The 15107-nt window shown below is 43.3% G+C and overlaps 1 protein-coding gene across 5 annotated transcripts in view; it reads right to left on the bottom strand.

Moving 5' to 3' along the window:
- The window catches only part of RUFY1 (RUN and FYVE domain containing 1), a 573324-nt gene that overhangs the window by 428496 nt on the left and 129721 nt on the right, over positions 1 to 15107 (bottom strand). For all 5 annotated transcript variants that reach the window (XM_073573702.1, XM_073573703.1, XM_073573706.1 and 2 more), the window contains one exon: positions 566 to 689. In XM_073573702.1, the coding sequence (XP_073429803.1) occupies positions 566 to 689 (124 nt within the window). The remainder of the gene's footprint in view (positions 1 to 565; positions 690 to 15107) is intronic.

The raw sequence follows: 15107 nt of genomic DNA, 5'->3' as shown, positions 1-15107 counted from the left end.
TTTTTCTGCTGAGTTTCTACATTTTTTAGTTCCCTTTTGATTTTAATTTAGTGTAGGTACTCAAGACCAAGAGGACCCTTGACATTGGTTTCAAGCTAGCGTATTTTGGTCAAAATATCGAGCAATACTTCATACATATGATTTATATTTTACTACACATTTTTTCATTTCTATGCAGAATTCAGTCAGGCACATCTTTGTTGGCCTTGAAAACTGGGGCGCCTGTCCATGTTGGGGTGTACTTATATAGTGCTGGGCAGCCTGATCTATTAGTACGGTCACTAATAGACTGTAACCAAACACTGTGCACTTGATCTGTGTGAGTGGCGCCCTATACATTCCTTATCTAGGTACCATTCTACTTCTAGGGGATCCCCCCCCCCCTCCGTGAATTGGTTGGTGTGGGTGGTTGTTTCATCAGTATTTTGCAATGGCCTTTTTTCTATGTTTTTTTTTAAACCATAGACATGTGAGCAGTAGCCATGCTTATTTTACTACATTTCTACTTGACTTAAAATAGCGCAAGCTAAAATTCATAAAGTCCATTTATTTTGTGTACTCTTACCTGAGAATCTAAATCTTCTCCTTTGAGGCATAAATTTGCATCAATCATGTTAAGTCCCATGAGAAGACCAACAATAACAGCTCCTTCTTCCTCCATCATTAAAGCTTCGTGCTCATAAAAGTCACTTGTTCAAAACCAAAAAAAAGGCAGCATTAGTCAAAGCAGTGACATATAATGGTAAATTAGAGCAGTTGTCCACCTTTGTAGACATGCTTTCATACTTAAATGCATGCAATTGGGTCCAAAATTAATTTTTGCTATTGGGTTTCATGACAAAAGATATACGTTAGCCCTGTATTACACGTTCTATTGCTGGCTGCACAATGAGGGTTGGCCACATCAGCTTTCGTTTAACAGATATGTTGGGAATATAATTTTGTAGCACTAAAAGGAGCACTCCCACTAAGTGCATGTAAAGTAGTGTGAGTGTAGCAATACTCGCCTACAGGTACTCTTTCCGGTGTCCACTGCCGTTCTGCTTCACTTCTCAGTGATGGAACAGCAATATAAACTAGCTGGTTCGCTCTTTCCTCTATGCGGGAGCCAGAAGTCTCTTATAGTGAAAGCCTATGAAACCTCATTCTGATGCTCCATAGACTTAAATTGTAAAAAGAGACTTCCCAGTTCATGGAGTGCGCTGCATGACCCAGAGAGTCTGAAGAGCTGTGACGCGACTCAGATACCGAGCAGAATGGCAGTGGACACCAGAGAGAGCAGCGGCAGATGAGTATATTACTACACTCACACTACATTACATGCACATAAGATTTGATGCATAAAAAAAAAAAAATAAAGAAAAAAAACTTTGAGGAAGTGCTTCTTTAAAAAGAGAACCTGCCAGCTGATACAGGATGCTTGGACCCAAGGCCAGCACGTACCAGGCGCTGGATGTATGATCTCAGGTATGTTTGACTCAAATGCTGCAGCGTGAGCGAAAAACACACTTTAAAATCCAATGAGGACCAAGCTGCACTGGAGTGGGCGGTCCCTGGTGTTTTCTCCCCACCAAACTGCAGGTATCATGTTACAGAGCAGGGTAGATGAGCAGACTGATATACTAAATATTTTCTCACAAACCTATATACCGTACATACTCATTTATAAGTCAACTCAAGTATAAGCCAAGGTACCTAACTAGCAGAAAAAAAACTGGGAAAATATATACACTCGAGTATAAGCAGGGTATGTATTGTCCCCCCCATCCCCGTCCTTGTCTGCATGGCTCCCCATCCCAGTCCCTGTCTGCATGGCTCCCCATCCCAGTCCCTGTCTGCATGGCTCCCCATCCCCGTCCCTGTCTGCATGGCTCCCCATCCCCGTCCCTGTCTGCATGGCTCCCCATCCCCGTCCCTGTCTGCATGGCTCCAAATCCCCGTCCCTGTCTGCATGGCTCCCCATCCCCGTCCCTGTCTGCATGGCTCCCCATCCCCGTCCCTGTCTGCATGGCTCCCCATCCCCGTCCCTGTCTGCATGGCTCCCCATCCCCGTCCCTGTCTGCATGGCTCCCCATCCCCGTCCCTGTCTGCATGGCTCCCCATCCCCGTCCCTGTCTGCATGGCTCCCCATCCCCGTCCCTGTCTGCATGGCTCCCCATCCCCGTCCCTGTCTGCATGGCTCCCCATCCCCGTCCCTGTCTGCATGGCTCCCCATCCCCGTCCCTGTCTGCATGGCTCCCCATCCCCGTCCCTGTCTGCATGGCTCCCCATCCCCGTCCCTGTCTGCATGGCTCCCCATCCCCGTCCCTGTCTGCATGGCTCCCCATCCCCGTCCCTGTCTGCATGGCTCCCCATCCCCGTCCCTGTCTGCATGGCTCCCCATCCCCGTCCCTGTCTGCATGGCTCCCCATCCCCGTCCCTGTCTGCATGGCTCCCCATCCCCGTCCTTGTCTGCATGGTTCCCCATCCCCTTACTGGTATGCATGAGTCCTCATCCCTATCCTTAAATGCATGGCTCCTCATCCCTGTCCTGGTAAGCATGGCTCCTCATCCCTGTCCTGTGACAGGGAAGGCAAGTAGGAGGTTGTTTTTTTTCTACAGCTGATGTAAGTCGGTGGCTGTGGCTGACATTGTGCGCGCTATTAGAGAAATGAACATTAATTGCCAGTGCAGTGAAAAATAATTTCTTTTTAGCAGCGGGAACAGGCTTTAGCCGCAGCCTCAGGCTGTTACCTCCTGTGACCCACCTCTCCCCCGCCCCTGCCAGCTTCTCGGACAATGACTTGTGTATAAGTCGAGGGGGGCATTTTCAGCACAAAAAAAATGTGCTGGAAAATTTGGCTTATACACGAGTATATATGGTAGCTTGTGTTTCTCGGTCACTTCACTACAGACACAAACCATGGGGTTAGTCTGCTGCCACCTGGAGGCTGACACAAATACATCCTAGCATAGGAAAGTTGATTCCTCCCCAGCAGACAATGATGCCTTTGCTGCTAGCATCAGGTCTCAGTTAAGTGAGAAAGCAGTAGGAGAAGCAAAAAGAATTAATGTACGAAAGGAAAATAATCCAGTTACGAGAGAAAAACAAAGTAAATACACGCCTGATCAGGCAACCAAGGGTCGATGCATTGGCACCAATTAAAGACCACAAGAAAGATTTTAAAAATCTTTTTTTGGGTCGCTTCATTCAATCCCTGTGGTGGGAAAGAAAACCAATTCTAAACTAAATATACTAAGCCTAAGTAAATATGTTTGGTATATTTAGTTATGTTTCAGTATAACTAAGTATACTGTTACCACAGAACTATTCCACTCCTGCTGCCTGCAGTATCTTCCTGCAATCTCCCAGGTTTGGACCCGATAGGCTTGATCGAACTGACAGGATAGCTCTAGTTCGGTTGCCCAGCTGACTAACAGCCTACCTAGTTCTGAAGGGTGACTTCACATAGCAGCGACCAGAAAGTGGTGGGGAAGAGGCATGAGATGAGGTGAAGTCACGAGCTGAGACTGGACAGCGGCCTGGAGAAGCTGAGCCAGAGGCAGGGTGGTGACACATTATTCCTGGTGACAGGTTCTCTTTAAGATGTATCATTTGCGTTAGCCTCTTACCAACATATGACTTACTGGTACAACATATGCCAGCTCCCTGACTGAGGTGGGCTTAGATTTCTTGGCAAATGCTGGCCAATTTAATCATTCATCATGTGCGTTTAACAGGTGTGGGTGGAGCCAAGCTCTGCCCAAGGCTGTTAACCTGTCAAATTCCACTGTCAAAATTAGACAGCGGCATTTAACATGCGCTGGCAGGGGCAGCGAGTCATTCCATAACAGGTTGCTATGATAGGTGGGGTCTGCTGATGACCCCGCCCCGTGCCTGTCAGTATGACACTCCTGTAAAAGCCAGCATTTAGCTGGCATTCATAGGAGATTGTGATTTTTCACTAAGCATGCAGTGGTGCTTTCGCAATAGAAAACTATTATATATAGTACAAGCAATCAAATGATCACAGCTTCAAGTCCTCTAAAGATACTAAATACAGCAAAAATTGAAAATAAGTTCAAATCACCAACCTTCTATTCCATTAAAAAACATTTAGCATTGCTATGTTCATAAGAGTCCAATCTATCAAAATATAAATCAGTCTATACCAGGAAAAGGTGTAACGAGAAAAAAAAAAAAAAAAAAAGACTGAAACACCAGAATTACTAAGAGTAATGAGAGGCAAAACATTGTTCAACTCCAATATGGTATCAGTAAAAATGTCAGCTCAAGGAGCAAAAATAAGCCTTCACACAGCCCTATATACCGAAAACATTAAAATGCTCGAAAAACAGTGGCATGAGCAATTATCTTTTACAATTCACACAAGTTAAAGAAAGAAAGCTATGCATGTTATGTATCTGCATAATTGAACTAACCTATAGAATAATATTGCAAAGTCAATTTTACAGTGTAGCAGTAAACAAAAAAAATGTGGAACTGCACTTTTTTTACGATTTCAATGTACTTGGAATTTTATTCCTGCTTTATAGGACATCACATTATAAAATGAATAGGATCATTAAAAATTACAACTTATCTGGAAAAACAAGCCCTCATATGGTTATGTGGACGGAAAGAGTTAAGAAACAAGAGCTTTCGTGTAGCATGTGTATTTAAAGAGCCTGATGTTGATTTAGTAGTAAGCGGGTTAAAGCCTGTTTCACACTTCCGCTTTTTGGCGTCAGTCAAAATACGCCAATTTTTGAAAAAAACGGATCCGCCCAAAAAGGGGCGGATCCGTTTTTTCCCCCATAGACTTACATTAGTGGCGGATCTTGACTGACGTTCGTCCGTCCCACCCGTTTGACGGATCTGCCAAGATTTCAGCGTCTCCCGGGTGGATGGGACGGACACTGCAACTTTTTTTTTGCTTTGACGGTCCGCTATTTAGCTGTGCGCATGCCCGGAAGCTTCACGCCGGGAAGCATTTTAACTATGAAATGCCGTTCCAGGGAGCGCCAAAAATTCTCTCTCTCTCTCTCTCCTTTAAAATGCAGACTTCGGCGGATCCGTCAAAACAGTCCGGAGGCACCCCTTAGTATCTCAACAGAAACGGATCCATTCTCCGCCTTTTTCACGGATTGCAACTGACAGAAAAAACGTAAGTGTGAAACAGGCCTAAGAGGTTCATCCTAAGAACACTACCTGATCCAGCAGAAAAGACCTCTGCACAATGATTAAAGGTTTTCTTATTCGAGGGGTTGTCCACTGCTATGACAACCCCTTCTCGATCAAAACGTTTGGTCCCCATATAATAAAGCTTATACTCCTACGCTGATTGGGCACCGATGTCACATGTCACAACAACAGCACGGGAGACCGAGTGTCGACACTGTAAAGGCTTTAATAATTTATCGAGGCCAAGCGGGGGGTACGAGAAGAAGTTGTCCAAGTAGTAGACAACTTGTTTAAGACTGAAAACTCAAAAATGATTTGTGGATGTAATCATGGTCCCTAGCTGTAAATCGCCAAGTCAGTATAAGAACGTGGAGGGCGAGAGTGCATTAATAATGGTCTCAGATTTTGTCATGTCATAAAGATGCACAAAACTAACGTTTCAACTCTAATAAATTTGGGAAAGATGGAGTTTAGTGGCTAGCGATAAATCAATCTGTATATGTAGTCATGTTTTGGGCAGGGCCTCCTTACAGGCCTGAAATGTCACCGTTTGATTCTTTAAACCTACAGTATGTTAAGTTATTGGACTAAAAAAAAAAAAAAAAAATAAAAAAAAAATAAAAAATTTTTTTTATGGGATCATTGGCTGGATTTATACAAGATTTAGGTTACTTCCTATCACAACAAGGAGGAGGAGGAGGGAAGCAAACCTTGTCAGACTAGCTATAGAATAGGGAACCAAATAGAAATCATTGGAAAGCCATTATCCACAATGACATCCTCTGGACTATTTGTTTCAGCAATAGGAAACCCATTTTAACGCCTTAACAACGTCCGATGCACATTACAGCGATGGCTGCTAAGGGACCTTATTCCCTCATTGCCGTTTTAAAACAGTGATTGGGAATAAGGGTACCGTCACACTTGGCGACGCACCAGCGATCCCGACAACAATATGACCTAGTAGGGATCGATGGTGAGTCACTACATGGTCGCTGGTGAGATGTCAGCCAGATCTCACCAGCGACGCAGTAACGATACGACGGTCGTTGTGACCCTGTCTCTCACACCTGTAGTATTGAGGTCGTTCGTCATTGTCCTTGTCAAACACAGCGATGCATCCTGGCCAGCGGGACACCTGCAATCAAAAAATGGCCCAGGACAGCAGGGGGCCCATTGCCGCTTTGTGTCACATGTAGCGAGATCGCTGTTGCGTCACAAAATCGGTGACGCAACAGCGATCTCGCTATGCGAGACGGGGGCTTTAGGCTATAGCTCCCCCCAGAGTCAGCAAATCTCAGGGGTCTTGACTATGGGGGGGGAGCGGAGACCGAGGAAAACACGATCAGGGTGGGATTTTCCAGTCCCCGATCACGTGATAGCCATTATTCAGTGAATAACAGTGATCACAAAAATATGATTTCTCTCTCTTCTGACATGATCTACACGTCAGAGAGAAATTATGCTGCATGAGACCCCTATACCTCCCCCATCCCCCGAGCCCTCCTGATACATCCCCCGGACCTCCATGTCGCCTTCCTGAAAAAAAAAAAGTTGGTGGGCGCATGCGTAGTGCACCCACTGAGGTCTGACGGCCGGTACTCGGGAACAATAGGAAAATTTTCTTATGGATTCCTTTTTAATCACTGTGATGGAAACTATTACAGTGATCAAATTGTTTCCATTCTTTGCAGTTGGCGGTTAGGGTTGGGGCTAGAATTGGGTTCTGTCAAAAGTTAAAATATGATTATATGATGGCTAGTGTTTACCACAAGCGCTGGCTAACCAAGTTTGCATCGGCTGTTAGAGTATGAACAAAGTAGCACGCATGCTCGCATATTTTTTTGGGCGTCTACCAGCAGCAAAACATGCAGGGCAGTGACTTGAGCAAGTAATTCGAGCACCAGTGATATCTGGTGCATATCCAAGCACCCGATGTAAACTGGGTAGTGAGCACTGCACTCAACACCAATGACAACAAACTCAATATGACAATCTAAGGCTATGTGCACATGTTGTGGATTCTGCTGCGGATTCGCATCGTTTCAGCCTCTGCGGGTCCGCAGCAGATTTATCTGCGTTGTACAGTACCATTGTTTTCAATGGTAAAACAAAAAACGCTGTGCACATGCTGCGGATTTTTCCGTGCGGATTTGCTGCAGGTTCAAATTCGCAGCATGTCAATTCTTTGTGCGGAATCCACAGCAGTTTCACACCTCCATTTTAGAGGTGTCAAACCGCAGAGCTAAACCGCAGGCTAATCCGCAGGTCTTTTGACCTGCAGATTTACCTGCGGATTTTTGCTAATCAGCGCGGAAAAATCTGCAGCTCTTTCAACTATGTGTGCACATAGCCTAAATGTTATCAAATACTGTGTCGTACTAGTGAGTAGAGATGAGCCAATTTGTTCGGCTTCTGCTCCGAATACTATTGGAATAGAATATTGTTTTTGCAATATTCGAACAAAGTCAATGGATGTAAAAATTACCGAACATGTTCGGAACCGATCATAAGACATACATTCGGCACGAATAGTGTTCAAATATGGCCCTAAAATGTCAAAATCAGATTCGGGGACAAAATCCAAACAAATTCGCTCAACTATACTTGTGAGATCAAAATGCTCACTATACCCCGGATAAAATCCAAGCCCTGCCTTGCACTAAAACAGTGGCTTTCCTCCACATACGGGGTATCGGCATACTCAGGAGAAATTGCACAACAAACGTTGTGCTCTATTTTCTCTTGTTAGCCATGTGAAAATAAAAAAGTTTCTGCCTTAAATACATTTTTTTAAATGTTCATTCCTTGCACATTGCTTCCGTTCTCTTAAAGCACCTGAAGGGTAAATAAACTTCTTTAACCCCTTTACCCCCAAGGGTGGTTTGCACATTAATGACCGGGCCAATTTTTACAATTCTGACCATTGTCCCTTTATGAGGTAATAGCGAACGTTTCCATTGATCCTGGCGATTCTGACATTTTCTCGTGACATATTGTACCTCATGTTAGTGGTAAAATTTCATTCATATAACTTGCGTTTACTTGTGAAAAAAACGGAAATTTGGCAAAAATTTTGAAAATTTCACAGTTTTCCAACTTTGAATTTACATGCCCTTAACTCACAGAGATATGGCACACAAAAAACTTAAAAAATAACATTTCCCACATGTTTACTTTACATCAGCACAATTTTGGAACCAAAATCTTTTTTTGTTAGGAAGTTAGAAGGGTTAAAAGTTGACCAGCAATTTCTCATTTTTACACCACCATTTTTTTTTTTTTTTTTTTTTTTTTTTTTTTTTTTTTTAGGGACCACATCACACTTGAAGTCACTTTGTGGGGTATATGTGACCGAAAATACCCAAAAGTGACACGATTCTTAAAACTGCACCCCTCAAGGTGCTCAAAACCACATTCAAGAAGTTTATTAACCCTTCAGGTGCTTCACAGCAATTTTTGGAATGTTTAAAAATGAATATTGAACTTTTTTTTCCCCACAAAATAATTACTTCAGGTCCAATTTTATTTTACCAAGGGTAACAGGAGAAATTGGACCCCAAAAGTTATTGTGCAATTTGTCCTGAGTACGCTGATACCCGATATGTGGGGGGAACCATTGTTTTGGCGCATGCAGAGTTCGGAAGGGAAGGAGCGCCATTTGACTTTTTCAATGCAAAATTGGTTGGAATTGAGATTGGACGCCATGTCGCGTTTGGAGAGCCCCTGATGTGCCTAACCAGTGGAAACCCCCCTACAAACGACACCATTTTGGAAACTAGACCCCCCCAAGGAACTTATCTAGATGTGTGGTGAGAACTTTGAACCCCCAAGGGCTTCACAGAAGTTCATAACGTACAGCTGTAAAATTAAAAAAAATAATTTTTTCCACAAAAAAATGATCTTTTCACCCCCAATTTTTATTTTCCCAAGGGAAACAGGACTGCAAAAGTTATTGTCCAATTTGTCCTGATTATGCCGATACCCCATATGTGGGAGTAAACCACTGTATGGGCACAAGTCGGGGCTCGTATTGGAAGTAGTGACGTTTTGGAATACAGACTTTGATTGAATGGTCTGCGTGTGTCATGTCCCGTTTGGAGAGCCCCTGATGTGCCTAAACAGTGGAAAACCCCTACAGGTGACTTTATTTTGGAAACTAGACCCCCCAAGGAACTTATGTAGATGTGTGGTGAGCACTTTGTACCCCCAAGTGCTTCACAAAAGTTTATAAAGTAGAGCCATGAAAATAAAAATCAAAAATGATCTTTTAGTCCCCAATTTTTTTTAATTTTCCCAAGGGTAACAGAGAAATTGGACCCCAAAAGATGTTGTGCAATTTGTCCTGAGTAGGTTGATACTCCATATGTGGGGGTAAACCACTGTTTGGGCGCATGGCAGAGCTTGGAAGGGAAGGAGCACCGTTTTACTTTTTCCAACACAGAATTGGCTGGAATTAAGATCAGATGCCATGTCGCGTTTGGAGAGCCCCTGGTGTGCCTGAACAGTGGAAACCCACCAATTCTAACTCCAATCCTAACCCCAACACACCCCAAACTCTAGCCCTAACCCAAACCCTAGCCCTAATAGGAAAATGGAAATAAATACATTTTTTTTAATTGTATTATTTTCCCTAACTAAGGGGGTGATAAAGGGGGGTTTAATTTACTATTTATAGATGGTTTTTATATTTGGCAGCTGTCACACGCATTACACCATCACAACACATTTTGAGAGCTATAATTTTTCCATATTTTGACCCACAGATTCATGTGAGGTCTTATTTTTTTAGGACGAGTTGACATTTTTATTGGTACCATTTTTGGGCACATAACGTTTTTTGATCGCTTTTTCTTCCAATTTTTGGGACGGAGAATGAACAAAAACCAGCAATTCGTGAATTTCTTTTTGGGGGGGAGTTTACACTGTTCCGCGTGTGGTAAAGTTAATAAAGCAGTTTTATTCTTCGGGTCAGTACAATGACAGCGATACCTCACTTATATAATTTATGTTTTATACAATAAAAACAATTTTTATTTTTGCATTGCTTTATACTGCGAGCTATAACTTATTTTAACGCGGTTCGTTTTTTGCGGGACAAGATGACGTTTTCAGCAGTACCATGTTTATTTATATCTGTCTTTTTGATTGCGTGTTTTTGCAAAATACAGTGCTTTAAGGGGTTGACTAAAGGGGTTAACTAGTGGGACAGTTTTATAAGGCAGGTCGTTACGAAAGCGGCGACACTAAATATATGTACTTTTATTGTTTTTTTATTTACAAAAAGAAATTAATTTACTGAAGAATTTTTTAAAAATTATTTTCACTTTTTTTTTTTCACTTTTTTGACCATTTCTATGTAGTGTCAGATCGCTGATCTGAAACTTTGCACTGCACTGTGTCAGATCAGCGATATGACAGGCAGTGAAGGAGGCTTCTCAGCGCCTGCTCGCAGCAGGCACTGAGAAGCCATCTCCCTGCAGAACCCCGTGGCCATCTTGGATCTGGGGGCCTGCAGGGAGGAGTCCCTCGGAACAACAAGAGCATATTGCGTTGTTCTGAGGGTTTCATGGAAGCACGCAGGGAGCCCTCTCCCTGCGCGATGCTTCCCTATGCCATCAGAACACTGCGATCATGTTTCCCCCCGGGAGCGCAGCTGATCGCGATGACGTACTATCCCGTCCATGGGCATTAAGGCCCAGGGCACATGGACGGGATGGTACGTCAAATGTCAGGAAGGTGTTAATGTGGGTTTCAGCACCTTGAAGGGTGCAGTTTTTAGAATGGTGTCACTTATTTCTGTTATACAAGTCCCTGAAATTCACTTCAAATGTGAGGAGGTCCTTAAAAAAAAAAAAAAAAAATGGTTTTGTAAATTTTGTTGGAAAAAGGAGAAATCACTGCTCAAATTTTAACCCTTATAACTTTCTAACAAAAAAAAATTTTGTTTAAAAAAAATTGCATTTCGGCGCGCACGGCGCACCGTCAAAAGTGCGCAGCACGCTACTTTCAGACTGGCAGAGCATGATCTGCGCACCCTATGCTAAAGATAGGGTGCGCCGATCGCATGCGTGCAAATGCGATAGTAGGCGGTGATCCCGGATGGGGCGGGCAGGGAGCCGGATCGGGGCGGGGCTTACCGACGCAGTGCGCAGCGTTGTTTCAACGCTAATGTGAAACCAGCCTAAAGAAGCAGCTTACAAAAAGGTTTTTTTTTTTTTTTTTAACGTAGCAGTTTTACAGTTCATTAAAAAGGAGACCCCAATGTGTGTGCATGAAATTCCTGAAATTTCATAGCTTTTGCTGGTACTGTAAAACACAGCTTAAAATTTGCATTAAAAAAGGGCAGCAAAAAAACATAACGTGTGAACATACAGTTGTGGCCAAAAGTATTGACACCCCTGCAATTCTGTCAGATAATACTCAGTTCCTTCCTGAAAATGATTGCAAACACAAATTCTTTGGTATTATCTTCATTTAATTTGTCTTAAATGAAAAAACACAAAAAGAATTGTCCTAAAGCCAAATTGGATATCATTCCACACCAAACATAAAAAAAGAAGATGGACAAAAGAATTGGCACTGTTCGAAAAATCATGTGATGCTTCTCTAATTTGTGTAACTAACAGCACCTGTAACTTACCTGTGGCACCTAACAGGTGTTGGCAATAACTAAATCACACTTGCAGCCAGTTGACATGGGTTAAAGTTGACTCAACCTCTGTCCTGTGTCCTTGTGTGTACCACATTGAGCATGGAGAAAAGAAAGAAGACCAAAGAACTATCTGAGGACTTGAGAAACCAAATTGTGAGGAAGCATGAGCAATCTCAAGGCTACAAGTCCATCTCCAAAGACCTGAATGTTCCTGTGTCTACCGTGCGCAGTGTCATCAAGAAGTTTAAAGCCCATGGCACTGTGGCTAACCTCCCTAGATGTGGACGGAAAAGAAAAATCGACAAGAGATTTCAATGCAAGATTGTGCGGATGTTGGATAAAGAACCTCGACTAACATCCAAACAAGTTCAAGCTGCCCTGCAGTCCGAGGGTACAACAGTGTCAACCCGTACTACTAGTCGGCGTCTGAATGAAAAAGGACTGTATGGTAGGAGACCCAGGAAGACCCCACTTCTTACCCCGAGACATAAAAAAGCCAGGCTGAAGTTTGCCAAAACTTACCTGACAAAGCCTAAAACATTTTGGAAGAATCTTCTCTGGTCAGATGAGGCAAAAGTAGAGCTTTTTGGGCAAAGGCATCAGAGTTTACAGGAGAAAAAAAGAAGCATTCAAAGAAAAGAACACTGTCCCTACAGTCAAACATGGCGGAGGTTCCCTGATGTTTTGGGGTTGCTTTGCTGCCTCTGGCACTGGACTGCTTGACCGTGTGCATGGCATTATGAAGTCTGAAGACTACCAACAAATTTTGCAGCATAATGTAGGGCCCAGTGTGAGAAAGCTGGGTCTCCCTCAGAGGTCATGGGTCTTCCAGCAGGACAATGACCCAAAACACACTTCAATAAGCACTAGAAAATGGTTTGAGAGAAAGCACTGGAGACTTCTAAGGTGGCCAGGAATGAGTCCAGACCTGAATCCCATAGAACACCTGTGGAGAGATCTAAAAATGGCAGTTTGGAGAAGGCACCCTTCAAATATCAGGGACCTGGAGCAGTTTGCCATAGAAGAATGGTCTAATATTCCAGCAGAGCATTGTAAGAAACGCATTGATGGTTACCGGAAGTGGTTGGTCACAGTTATTTTGGCTAAAGGTTGTGCAACCAAGTATTAGGCTGAGGGTGCCAATACTTTTGTCTGGCCCATTTTTGGAGTTGTGTGAAATGATCAATGTTTTGCTTTTTGCTTCATTCTCTTTTGTGCTTTTTCATTTAAGACAAATTAAATGAAGATAATACCAAAGAATTTGTGTTTGCAATCATTTTCAGAATTGCAGGGGTGTCAATACTTTTGGCCACAACTGTAGCCTTAGACTGAATGGGCAGGTTACTTTTTTTTTTTTTTCAGTTTAATGTGGAGTATTCTGGTGTAGCAAGTGAAGTGTTCCAGAGATGGGAGAACATCAATAAAGAATATGCTGATCAATGTCCCAAAGAGTTACATCGTTTATCAGTAAGAAAGGAAGCCATGATCTCCAACTGCTAAATGATGTAAGGCAAGCCCGGATATTCATCATCATGTGGGAAGAGTCACACAAGTGGGACAATTTTTTTTCTCACTGTGTGTAGTCCATATGAATTTTTTTTTTCTTTACCCTAGCAAGCTGTTACAAAATTGAAAAGTCGGTCCTCTAAAGTGACATAGGAAACTGTCATGTATCAGTAACAAATTATCCTGTCGCTTCATATGGCATCCAATTTTTTGCCATGTTTAAACCCAGGCGGGTGCAGAGGTGCTCCACCAGCATTTTGTGAAAGCCTGTAGGCCACGCAGAACCATTACTGCGATGCGGTAGCCTCCGGGAAAATGGCCTCCAGGGGCGGCGCATGCTGAAGTTGAGATCTCGTCCCGAGATCTCGGGAGATGAAATCTCAGGACGAGATCTGAATCTGAGCATGCCCCACCCCCAGCGGCCATTTTCCCGGAGGCCACCGCATCGCAGCAATGGATTTGGGGGGCCTCCGGGCTTTCACAAAATGCCGGCGGAGCCTCGCCGCCAGGGCTGTGGAGTCGGAGCTCATTTTGGTGGAGACGGTATAAAATGGACCGACTTCTAAAATACATAATAAATTGGGTACAGTAATTCAATGCAGAATGTGCTGAATATTTTTTCACAGGAATTTGGGAAAGTTATGAAGTGTCCTATAAATAACTGTTCTATTCCTGATCTAAGGCTACATTCACACACAGCGTTTTTCCTCCATTTTTTGAGGATACGTTTTTCAGCTGCAAAAGCAGATCAGCCTTTTAAAAAACCACATCACCTGAAAGGTTTTTGAGCTCAAAGATAATGTTTTCAATAGCAAAAGTAGATTAGAAATCTGCTCTATCTATCCATTTATCCACATCTGTCTATCCATATCTTATCTGTACCAAAAAGAATGAAAGCCAGGTAGCACACAGACTAATACTCCTTTTTTTAGCACCAGTCAGTAACACCTCACTGCTGCACAAAAGGATGCCCAGGACAGGCATTGCTCGTCCTTAGTAACACATCAACATCAATTGATAGTTGGAATAAATAGACTGCATTCATCACCACATCATGGTGCAGGCTTTATTTTCAAGTGTAGGGGTGTGCAGTATGAGGTTCTGCAGCAGCTGAGGTGTGCAGTATGAGGTTCTGCGGAACAGTATGAGTTTCTGCCCCCCCTAGGTTGATCCTGGCTATGCCCATGGTGTGAATGTAGCCTGAGGATCTAGGGTTTGTCATATAGATACCTTTCCTATGTGGCCTAATCTGGTCAGTATCTCACCTGGTTACTAATGAATAATGGGAGGGCGGATATAAAAGGATGGCAGGTGGGTGTGCGAGTGTCTCAGCCTGGGAACACAGAGAGCTTGTCTGTGTGAGAGACACATGTGAGTGAAAGCAGTGCCCACTGCAACTGTGGTTTGGCTGGATGGGAGAAGCCCGCCAGTTGGTAGTTAGGTTGTACTTTGTTTAGTTAGTGCCGGACAAGCAAGGATTTGTTTTATGTTTTTTTTCTTTATGCATTGCTTTCACCTTTAATAAACCTGACCTGGTGTCGGTTATACTCGGACCCCGGCCGTGCGCCTGAGTTTCATGCTGAACGCACGTGACCTTTGACCCCAGCAGATATATATACACACATATACATATATATACACACACACACACACACACACACACACACATATATAATCAGTACAGACCAAAAGTTTGGAAAGACCTTCTCATTCAAAGAGTTTTCTTTATTTTCATGACTATGAATATTGTAGATTCATTCTGAAGGCATCAAAACTATGAAT

The sequence above is a fragment of the Dendrobates tinctorius genome, unplaced genomic scaffold (genome assembly GCF_039654945.1).
Source record: "Dendrobates tinctorius isolate UK_male_01 unplaced genomic scaffold, ASM3965494v1 ptg000036l, whole genome shotgun sequence".
Classification (NCBI taxonomy): Eukaryota; Metazoa; Chordata; class Amphibia; order Anura; family Dendrobatidae; genus Dendrobates; species Dendrobates tinctorius.
The sequence above is the reverse complement of the archived record's forward strand: the minus strand, read 5'-3'. Positions and strand labels throughout refer to the sequence as shown.